Source organism: Podarcis muralis, chromosome 3 (genome assembly GCF_964188315.1).
Source record: "Podarcis muralis chromosome 3, rPodMur119.hap1.1, whole genome shotgun sequence".
In the NCBI taxonomy this organism is placed as follows: domain Eukaryota; kingdom Metazoa; phylum Chordata; class Lepidosauria; order Squamata; family Lacertidae; genus Podarcis; species Podarcis muralis.
The window spans coordinates 21,311,397-21,323,411 of NC_135657.1; the positions used below are offsets into that span (position 1 = coordinate 21,311,397).

The 12,015-nt window shown below is 39.9% G+C and overlaps 1 protein-coding gene across 1 annotated transcript in view; it reads right to left on the bottom strand.

The window, feature by feature from the left end:
- Nucleotides 1-7,957: 7,957 nt before the first annotated feature.
- The window catches only part of CAMKMT (calmodulin-lysine N-methyltransferase), a 239,651-nt gene continuing 235,593 nt past the window's right edge, over nucleotides 7,958-12,015 (bottom strand). The window contains exon 11 of the mRNA XM_028724823.2: nucleotides 7,958-10,429. Within this exon, the coding sequence (XP_028580656.2) occupies nucleotides 10,355-10,429 (75 nt within the window). The 3' untranslated portion in view covers nucleotides 7,958-10,354. The remainder of the gene's footprint in view (nucleotides 10,430-12,015) is intronic.

A 12,015-nucleotide genomic window follows, 5' to 3' on the forward strand; every position in this document is an offset into this window, starting at 1 on the left:
GCATTATTAAAAACAATCATATTAAAACAGTAAAATATCAACACCTATGATTAAAATGTGCACTAAAACAATCACAGTGAAGCAGCACAGCAATTAAAACAGGAGAATGCCTGTGTAAACAGGTGCGCCTTCAAAAGCCGACGGAATGCCAATGCAGATGGGACCGCTTATATTTCAGCAGGGAATGTATTGCATAACACTGGTGCCACCAGTGAAAATGTATGAAACTGGCTGCAGCAAAGTGTGGCAATGGCCAATTCTTAAAAGTCTTTAAACATGAATTAGATTTATCCTGCAAGAATTTGTCTATCAGGGCTAAATAGAAACTCTGTTTCTAGAGACAGTGTATAGAGGGACAGAGGGATGAAAGCAGGATAGGGCTGCTTCTAGGCTTTCCAGGAAATTGTGATTGCCCACTGTTTGAAATAGCATGCTAAACTTGATGGACTCATCATCTTCTCCAAGATGGGTTTTTTTTTACATTCTTTTATATTTGGGATAAATTAAAGAGAGCCAGTGTTGAACAGTACACATAGGGTCTTAAATCTGGGTTGTGGGTTTTTTTTTTAAGACTTGTGATAAATAAATTCAAGTAAATATATTTGTTAATGTTTTGAAATTCAATCTAACCAATGGGGGGGGGGGATCCATGTAAAAACTCATTGAGCATCTATCTATAAATTGAGAGTCAGTGTGGCATAGGGTGGTATTCAGCTAAATAAATGTGGGAGGAGAATAACTTCTCTTTGCATAACGGGACTCCCCCAATACTCTGCCCATGTGATTTTTCATCCAAAGTTTGATCCCAGGCATCTTTGAAAAATCCATGCTGAGAGCGGAAAAGGCAATTCTGGGATTAGATGAACCAGCAATCTGAGAGCAGAAAGCAGCTCCTTAGATTCACATATATAAGCATGGTCATGTGAATGAGTCCCGAATTGTCTTTAATCTTGGTTCACCATTTAGAACCACACAGTAGCTGCCTATTAATTTCACTTTCCCCCTGGAATGTGCAATTGCTGGTTTTAGTGGTGCTGCTAATGGCTTTTGACACATCACTTTTGAAAATTTTAAATGGGAGATGTTGCATGCATATATATATGGGAAATATTTTTTATTTTTTACCTTAAAAGCCACTTGCTCTCTAAATCTGTAGCAACCCGGCAACTGTCTTGGTTACACACCAAGGATTTCACGGAGAACATGTTAGAGGGAATCAGAAAAGCAGAGAAAAGGTCACAAATAAGCACCTTAGGAACAATGAAAGCTTTTCTCCATGTAGCAGTGGGAGAGTTGCAAAGAGAGGGGGGCTGAGAGAAACCACCCTGAAAAGGTATTAATCAGAAGTGGCTATAAATCCTCTGGAGTTTTTGCTCTTATAAAACTCCTTGGAGAAAGTCTTGAAGGAAATGCAGGTCAAAGCCCAAAAAAGCTCTTGATCAGAGATTGCTGGAGGAAAATCTTCCCAGATGCCGTTTAATAGGCTGCAATCACCCCAGGAGTGGGGAAGCCAAGTATGCTTGAAGCATGGTTGCAGTTCCTAATAGGCCTTGTCACACTTAAGGCACTGCAAGCGCCATCCACCGAACAGCTGAAGCTGGCTGGTGATTCATAAAGCCAACAGTTTAAAGTTTATTATGATGAAAGCACTTAATGACAGCCATCGCTAGGGGCCCATCATTTATAAAGCTGCGCTGAGTATTAGACATGTAGCATGACCACCAATTTTGTGTCACAATTGCTACCATAAAATGACCTTTGGTGATTTTTGCTGCATGTGGTGGACAGCTCTTCTTTCACATTAGTGCTCTGTGGCTTTTCTTTGCAGACTATTATGCTGTCTAAAGCTTATTTGGCACTGTCGTGAGCCTCAACCCTTGTTATTACCCCGGAGGCCTGTCTAAAGGGGCGGGGGGGGGGGGGGAGAGAAGGAAGGGAAGAAACCCTCTCATGTTCTATTATGGCACCCCAATTAGCCATTCCTTGGTTAGTGTAATAATTTAATGCACATATTCCTACATTGTTATTGCATTTCTTCTTCATCGCCCCCCCTCCATTTTTTTTTTAAAGAGAAGTTTTATGTACACTGCACTAAACATCCAGTTAGGTGGAAATGAAATATGCATGTTACCCTATTAGGCGAGATGGGAGTGAAGATTTGGAGTCTTAATTGTCAAATGGATGGGAGAGCATTGTGCCAAGGCAGTTGATAATAAATCATAATGCGGATTGGAATAATGTGCATCCTTGGAAGAATATCTTGGGTCTAAATGCTGCACTTTATACAAACATGGAACACAATTTTACAGACTAAGGAACCAACACAGATTTCCAGGGGGGAAATATTAATGGCATCCTTGTTCCTTCAGCACTACCCCTGGCTAGTTATAGAATACTTGAATGTACAGTACCAACACTTTAACGTAAAGCTTTTTCAACGCCTTTAAAATGTATCTGTAATTTTATAAATGATATAAAATCTCTTTCTAGTGTGTAAAGAAAAGGGGGGGGCGGGGAACCATTCGCATGGCACGCTGCAATTTTGGCAGGATTTGCAATATGTGATTTTTGCTGATACCTACTACTGTATTGAGTTTTATATAAAGCTTTTTTTTTTTCAATAAGGTGAATTGTTACATGACAAACTCATCTTCCACCATTATCATCTACTGTTTGTGTTTAACAACAGGAGACCCTGCTCTAACAAAACTGTTGTAATGGCTGTACAAATTACTCAGCTGAAAGCTTTTCACCAAACCAAACAGTATTAATCAGCAGTTCTTATGAAGGTGCTAATTAAAAACAATTTTCTTCCTCAGTTTGCAATGCTAAGCCATCTTCACTTGCACTGTTTCAAATATATAGCTATTGTATAAACTCACACATCAGGGCCTCTATTAACTCCCGAATCTCCTATTACCTATTTTATTACATTCCTGTCTTCCAGGTTTATGGGCTTGTTGACATTTTGGATGTCACAGCATGATATGTTTAATCATTTTAAAACTACATTAATTGAAGATGGGGGGCAGGGAGGGAGAGAAGGCTAAGAGCCATTTACAATTCACACATTCAAAGGGCACAGGGCGCCCCAGAGAAAAGACTCAGCTCAACTTTATAACTAGTGGCTTTTTTGTAAAGAAAACCTTCAAAATAGTCACTCTACTCAATACTTACCCAATGTATTTCTGAGAAAAGCACAAGCGTCTTATGTTAACGGCTGCATTCGACCACTAAAAGCCTTGTTCTTGAGGAAAACAACTCAGATGTTTAATTTATTTCATTTCAATTCATTGTTTACTTGCAGTTTTATAAGCCGCTTTACAATCAAAAGTTTCCAAAGCGGTGTACAGGGGGAAGAAAACAAGATCCAATGCCAAAAAGATTACAGGCTAAAATTGTACAATTAATATTCTATTAAATGACTGGGTCACAAATTTAGGAAAAGCCTTCTTAAGCGAAAGTGTCTTCAAGACCAGCCTGTTTCAAAGTTCAAAGTTTCAAATAGCAACTGGGTTTTGAAAGCCCAGTGCCTGTGAAGCTTAACCCAGATTCATGAGTCAAAAATTTGTCCTCTCAAGCTATGGATTGCCAGATCTGGGCTACCTCATTGAACCTCCCTCTTTCTAACTTCTGCACACTTTATGCTCATGAAAAGTTATCAGATCCAAAGGTCCCTGATGGACACAAAGCACTGAACTTTGTCTCACTGACTGCAAACCGACTTATGACTGTAAGCAAGGAGCCTTTAAGGGGAAACTTATCATACAGGACCAACATTTCAGCGTGGTGTTCACGGGGGATGGCATTTGTGGACCATGCTTATTATTTTTCTTTATAATTTATAACCCACATTTTGTTCATAGACCTTATGTAAAATAAGGGGATGGGGTGGGGAGAGACAAATACACATTTAACAGATTTATCATGTGGCATGAACTTTGGGAGGTGAGCTATGGATTCCTTCTAATCAGAATTCTTCCTACCAGGTATCAAGGCTACTCTTTGCTTCTGATAACATGGGCAGTGTACCCATTGAAAGCTGATCCTACAGTACACTAGATGCCAAGCTGTTTCAGGGAGCACAATGCGTTGGACTGGTCCTGGCCTCTGCAAATGGAAGGGCATATTTCAATCTAACCTTTGAGCAAAACACGAGAATGAATTGGTTGTATCAGCAGATGAATAGGACAGAAATGTTGAAATAATTTTAATCTGTTTTAGCATTTTAACTTTTGCATGTTTTCATATTTTAACTTTTGTATGTTTTCATAGAATTGTTGAGTTGGAAAAGACCCATCTAGCCCAACCCCCTGCATTGCAGGAATCTCAGCTAAAGCACACATGACAGATGACTATCCAACCTTTGCTTTAAAAACCTCCAGTGAAGGAGAGTCCACCATCTTCTGAGGGAATCCGTTCCAGTGCCGATCAGCTTTCAAAATCTTTATAGAGGCATATCTGGTGTGATCGCTTCACCCCTTCCATGATCACATTTTATCAAAGGTGGCTTCCTTCCTCAAAGTAGGAGGAAGACGATGCAAATTAATTTTGACCCAGCCCAGTTCACACTATGGCAATCCTACATGGCTAACCAATGCCAAATTTTGAAAGAAAATGTTCCTTCCTTAGCTAATCCTGTTACATGCATTCTTTGCACTAAGTAACAGTGGAAGATGAAGGAGGGCTTCCAGAAATCAGAAAAGAGTAAGACAAGAGACTACAGATCCTAGAGGCAGCGGGCAGGAGATTGGGAAGTCGAGGCATCAGCCGTGTGTGATGGTGGCACACAACAGTCCTTTGAGTCTCAAGTACTGGGGCTCATTGAGAGAAGGAATCAAGCAAGGGAGAGTAAAAATTAGGCATAGTAAGGAGCTCAAGAAGCTACAAGGCCAGGTAGAGGTAAAATGAAGAGGCTACAAAACACCTGAAGTTCCCTTTTGCATGGGGCATAATTATTTCCCCCCACCCCAGGGTGACAAAGCCCCTATATATTCCATTAGTTTTACAAAGAAGCCTAGGAACAAATCCAGGGCTAACATGGAGAAAAATGCTGATAATGATGACAAGGTTTCCTGTTTTCTCTGTGTCACAATGTCTAGCTAATTCAACTGAGTTACCAGCTCTGGTGAATGAGGACCACTCTCGTAGGTACCAGTCTTCTAGTGCAGATTGTACAGAGCAATCGCCCTTTGAATCTGAAGTTGCAAACCTAAGTATACCGATGTCAGTCCCCGATAACCCAGAGACTACAGTGTAAACATGGACGAAACAGGGAATATTTAAATGGAACCTTCATTCGCGAGGAATGGTTTATACTTTTGAGTCTGAGTTTGAAACATCAGTGTGTCTAAAAAACACCTGTCACTAGTATTGTTGCAAAAGAGTCTTGTTGGGTTGTTTTTATTTGTTTGGATCAAATGGTAGTGTTCCATCGCCCTAAGAAAAATGAAACAAATCCAAAGTTGTTTTGCTTGTACATGAGCAAGAAGCATGAAAATGCCTCTAAACTTAATATGCAGACTCTCAGGAGTATTTGCAACAGAATACTAGTGGTCATTTCCTCTGTACACACACACATACACACACACGAGAGAGAGAGAGAGAGAGAATTTTCTTTGGCTCCTATCCCATAATTTGAATCCAAAGCTTTGTTAGCAGAACTGATGAAATACCATCTGCTTCCTGAAGTGAAGCAAAAGTGGTACCCCTCCTCATGCAGATGTGGACTGCCGGGGCAGGTGAATCTTACTTCAACACTGGTGACGGGACTATGTCTTCTGGTGTATCGGAGGTTAGTGCATTAGGTTAGTGCAGAGTGTGGAAAGCAGGCACCTGGCACATAGAGTCTCTCAGCACCTTCACTGCTGCTACCTAGAAGCCACCTCATTCTACCCAATGATAGGGCTGGCCTAGTACAGTGGGTTTATTCCTATCCATGAATACAAACATTACAACGAAAGGCAAATAAATGTGTAGTAAAGGTAAAGGTACCCCTGACCATTAGGTCCAGTCGCTAATGACTCTGTGGTTGCGGCGTTCATCTCGCTCTATAGGTCGAGGGAGCTGGCGTTTGTCCGCAGACAGCTTCCGGGTCATGTGGCCAGCATGACTAAGCCGCTTCTGGCGAACCAAGAGCAGCGCGCAGAAATGCTGTTTACTTTCCCACCGGAGTGGTATCTATTTATCTACTTGCACCTTTTTTTGGGCGTGCTTTCGAACTCCAAGGTTGGCAGGAGCTGGGACCGAACAACAGGGGCTCACCCCGTTGCGAGGATTCGAACTGCTGACCTTCTGATCAGCAAGCCCTAGGCTCTGTGGTTTAGACCACAGCGCCACCCTATTGAATTCCCTTTTTCCTAAAGCAAGATCATCGACACTGACTGGCAGTGGTTCGCCGGGGGTTCAGATGGGGGTATCTCTCAGCCTTAGCCGGTGATGCTGAGGACTGACCTGAAATCTTCTGCATGCAAAGCAGAGCACGAAGCTACAGCTCCCCACCCCCCAAAGGTATCATTCTTTCTGGAAAATATTAAAGCAAGGTTGTTTTGTATAAGATCGACTGTGGTTTTTCTACTAAGCATTTGAATGGAATGGACACACAGAGAGAGCTGCAAGACACATGTAGAATCCATGCCCTTACTGTGAGCTTAGACCACTCATTATTTCTCCCTGCCTCAGTGCATTCATTCAGCTGTGTTGGAGAGATGAAATTCCATGAAGCACACAATGGTATGTGATCTGGAGTCCATGGGTTTCCCAGGCACCACTCTCAGCTGAAGGATGAAACTGCAGCGAGCAGAAGAAATTATTTCTGCAGCTCCTGATTGGCTGGGGTGTGTGCATGACAGATACTCACCCCAATGAAAGCTCCCTGTGTTGCATCTAGCCCTTCACTCTGGATAACCAGAGACCTCCTGCCATCTTTGTGGCTTTTGATCCTATCTGGCCCTGCTTGCTCTTCCTTTGCCCCATCCCACCTCATCTCGCTTTTGCCTTTTGCCTGCTCCCTTCTCTCCTGCTTTTATTTGAATTGATTTCCCTGGGACTTGCCCTTGCCCTCCATCCACCTCTGCACAAAGATCACTCTGGGATAGAACAACTCTCTGGCAGAAAACCTGACTTATTGTCCACGCTGCCCCAATTGGAGCAAAGTACCCTTTTCATTTGTGTGACCTCAAAAGAAACGAAAAGGGAAACATTCAAGAGGACATTGGGCATGTACAGTGCAAGCTCAAATGTTCAGAAAATTAAAGGGAAACCACTGTTCTCCTTTTGTTGCTCTGTGTGCGTGGACAATTGCAAATGGGAGAAAACAACTTGCTTGTAACAGTTCCTGGCATCACCTCCTATGCTTCATCATCTGCAAGCCTCCCCTTTCTCTGAAAAAAAGCTGCACAGCTCCCCAAAATTATGTTAATCTGGTGCATAAGACATTGTCTGAAAGATCCATTCTCCAGATTTTCAGAAAGCTCTTTTTGTAGTCGTGTGCATGCCAATACACATTTCATAATGGTTTTTTCTTTCTTTTTCCTGCAACTTTTCCTTCTATCTTCAGTATGCCTGTTTAGTTGTAACTGACATCAGAGTCCTTCCTAGTGCAGCTTATGACAAGAGGTTCATAAGCTGCCATTTCAATATGAATGAGGCTCTCCTTCAGCTGCCTATAAGCCTATGAGAAAACTTGCACCAGTTTATTGTTTCCATTGGTTGTCAGCCCTTGTACAGTGGTTTACATCTTCAGAGCGTTTTTTAATACATTCATTCATTTCAACCTGCATTCAAGCAAGACACCAGTATGTACCATTTGCCACTGTTAAAGTGTGTGTATGAAAGATTATATTTATATTGCACTTGAAGTAAGCTTGGATATATGCGGCTAGTTTTAGGATTACATATATCTTTAATAATTTTTATTTCATGATATGGGAACATCATTTCACACAGAGATTTTAACTTTTTATTTAAAAAAAGTCTTTATTAACATTTCTAGAAGTAGAAACAGCATTCAAAGGCTTGTCGAAAATAGTTCATCTAAGGTAAAAGAAAGAAAAATCAAAAGAAGCACCCCACAATAAAACACAAGTTTGAAAAAATACCACCTCTGTTATTTTTTCTTAGGGTTGGGATTGAAAAGAAGAAACGAAGCAAAATGTTGATGTTACACAATGATCGTAAACAGCGAATGCTACAGTCTAGGCCCCCCAGTCCTTTCATCAATTATATGCATGAGCAAGTTAGCGTCACCATTCAGCCTCAATGCATAAATGTTTGCAGGATCGTGTTCTTAAAACCCCTTCAATTAAACCCTTACGGGATAATAGGCTGCATTTGAGACACCAGCTTGTACTGACATGACAGGCAGGGAAAAGAAACAAACAACAATAATTAGTTGTTCATTTTGATATACTTGTTATCTCCTCAGAGGGAAAAAAGAGTAGAGCAATAATTTCCAGGGTCATCCGAATAAAGTTGGCACGTTTATCCATCTGTTCTATTCTTAAGCACTTTTGAAGAGACACAGAAGATTCATACTTTGGCTATTTTTTGTGCATCCATTATTACATTTCCTATTGAATATATATATACCTTGTTGAGATATACATACATACATACATAAACACTCCTATAGAACACATACTGTACTGATCAAAATGAGAGCTCCGTCTAAGACAAACCTCAGCCACCTCTAAATTCTTATCATTTCTTAGCAGAAATCCCATGCAGTAAGAGTCTCAATGTGAAATCCATAAAATCCATAAAAGGAGATCTACCACTGAAATACTAGGATAAATGGCTGGTTTGCATTGCCCCTGGTCTTTATCCAACACTGAGAATAGACTGCTGTTTTATCAAAAGAGGAATAAATTGCTGTTATTGTGATGTTAGCCCATCACTTGGCATTGCAATTCAGGTTTTTGTGAGAAAGAAATGTATGATCTAACTGCGACTTGACCTGTGCCTTCTGAGATCCATATAGGTGCTCTAATGGAGCATAAAAAGTGTTGAATACAAGTACATGCAAACTGGTGGCGGATAAATGCATTTGAGGAGAGCAGGGAAGGGAACAGGACTTTTGTGTACAACTCAGTTTGTTAAACCGAAGATGAAAAGCAGCAAACCAAAAGGTAATTATTTTAATGTATTTCATCAATAAATTGCACAATGGACTGCATTTGTATCTGAGACTACCAGAATTCTTTTCTAAAACCAGGATTGTTGTTGTGGGTTTTTTGTTTTTTTAAAAAAGATTATTTGTGTTTGATAACATAAAAAAAGAAAAAATTAGGCTGTGAGTTTCTGGGACTGCCAATTCCACACAGCCCCAACCTCCCCCCCCCAAAAAACCCCAAAACCATTTTGAGTTCTGCTTCGAAAGGCAGGTATTGTTCCTGGAATGTAAATGTTAACCAAATATGTGAATTACGTTAGGTTTGAACATATTTTGGGAGCAGGTGGGGGGCAAAGGAAACCCCGCAGCTGCTATAGCATTCAGAATTTCTCAGGCAAGGATCTATCTTTAACAAGAGGTCTGTGGAACAGTTGCAGTTAGATTTCAGTGCTGATAAAGCCTCACTTTTCATTCATAGCCAGAGCACTCTTCTTGTACCTAAACAGATAATAAGTACCCAGCACACTCCCCCTTCTTGACACAACACACTGAGACTAATCACACATAATTGGAGAGGAGGAGCAGAGGGACTGGACAAGGCATTGTGTCCAGGGGACAAATGGTCAGTTTATGAGGCTTTGGTTTGAGGCGGTAATTTCTTATACATCTACAGGGAAAGGACCAAAAAAACAAAAAAAACCACCACGTCAAAAAACATTAACTGATTAAACATTAAGCAAAGCAAGTTTGAAGCATTTCACTCTGAAAGGGGGAGGAAAACCCATAAGGCAAATTTCAAGAAAAGCACGAGGGAGAAAGGAGGGTGGGGAATCAAAATATATCATGAGGTTATATAGAATATGATGTGATGTCAGGTCTGTCCAACAATTATCCAGTTCGGTTGGTCAGGCACAACCACAGAACATATGCTTTTTTCCAAATATTAACAAGAAAGGCTGTTGTTGTTGTTTTTTGTGGAAATGAAGAAAATCGGTGTGCGACGGCAGCCACAAGCAGAGAGAAATGGAGCTCGCTTAAGGCTTCAAGTCTTATCAGACTTGCTTTTTAAGAAAACAGACGCGCAAGTTCTAAGACCAATGTACTACGCAGCTGTGGTCTTCCTTCTGAAGAAGCAAGGAAAACTTTTCCCCACTTTGGTAATACCTAAAATGGCACATTCATATAGCTATCCCCCCCACTCCCTGCCCTTTGTAATCAAAGCATTATCCACCACACATTCTATCAATGTTTGGTTAAAATAAGAAGAAATGGGTAGTGGAGGTTTTCGTCATAAATGCCTTTTTCTTCTTTTTTCAACTGCAAATTTAAAAAGAGAGAGACAAAGAACAACAATATTAGCATATTTTAATGACGTGGACACAAAATCTTAGTCACTGAGAGACTCTTTCAGCAAATATTTGAGAGGGTTATATTGCTTATAGCAACAATTTCATTTAAGTGCCAAAGAGGATCACAAATATGGAATAGTTAGCAATATATCTGTCACAATTTTACATGCCCCTCGTAGCTTTATAACAAAATTGCTCATGGGAAAAATGCATGCATAGTAATAAATGGAATCGATAGATTCACTCTGTTGATCAGAGTTCATTCCAGTTATATGTCGTATCTGAAATATATGAAAGCTAAAACTACAACTTAAAAGTATAAGACTGCAGGACTTATAACAGATACATCATTTAAGATCGCCAGCCATTTAGGAAGTCCTGTAATGCTTTTACACACAAAACATTTCACCAATCTCTAAGTCATTTCGAAGTCCTTAATGCAGCTCTGAGGGGTTTATGTAGTAATAATGTGCAATTCAAAAATTCTTCTCTTAATACAAAATTAGTACAACCCTATATTGGCTACAAGAATTGTGTGAAGCTCACCAACTCACACACAATGTAAAATGAGTTCACTTTTCAAATAAATACTCATCTGGTTGGGTGTCCAGAAATAGTTTATTTACAAAACAAAAACAAAAACCAATTTGGTGTCTGAAAATAGTTTACTTGCCAAATATATATATATTTTTAAAAAAACCAATATAAATTGAATTCATGCAGCTAATCACATGTGCCTGAAATCTCCCATAAAATTTAGAAACCTTCAATGCAGCAATTTCCTCTACAATACTGTATGTGTGTATACACTTGTATATGTGTATAGATATATTTCAGATGCAGACCAACACAAATCTGAAAGATACAAGTAAAGGAAAATGTCCCATTCCATTCTTCCCCATTCAAACAAGATTATTTCCTCTTCTGTAACAGGAGCTATATGTTTTAGCTGGGTTTTGGCATAATAATTACTAATGATATATAAACATAGGTGTTTCCATATTCTTTTATTTAAAGAATAGGCTACCACCTATGGGGAAATGGGGAGGGGATGTTGTAAGAACGAATGTATTTAAATTATTATCAATATTCCTAAGAAATGGCAATTGACTTCTGAGTACCTATAACTTTAAAGACTGGTAGTTCGCTTTGCTTGCATAAGGTGACTCATTGGGTTTAAAGAATCAGGCAGCCTTTTCTGTGGATTTCTGACCTGGCATTCAAATAAATCTACTTTTTCAGCAGCCAAGACATTTTATTTCAAAGTGACAAAAAGTACTCTAGCGCCATGGATATGAGCCGATGAACTTTCATGGCAAATTTGCCAGAATAAACAAATTACTCTTGAAGGACCAACTGTCCTTTTTGCTGCTACAAATGTGTCAATTTTTGAATTTTGATTCTGAAATCTTCCCCTTTAGAAAACAAAAAGTAGATTGCAACACTTCCAGCTGATGGCTGAATTTCTCTGCTTGCATTTTGCAATCTGTTTGCTGGAATGGAAACCAACATGCAACAAATACGTATAGAGAGAATTGGCGGGGAGGGGTGCGT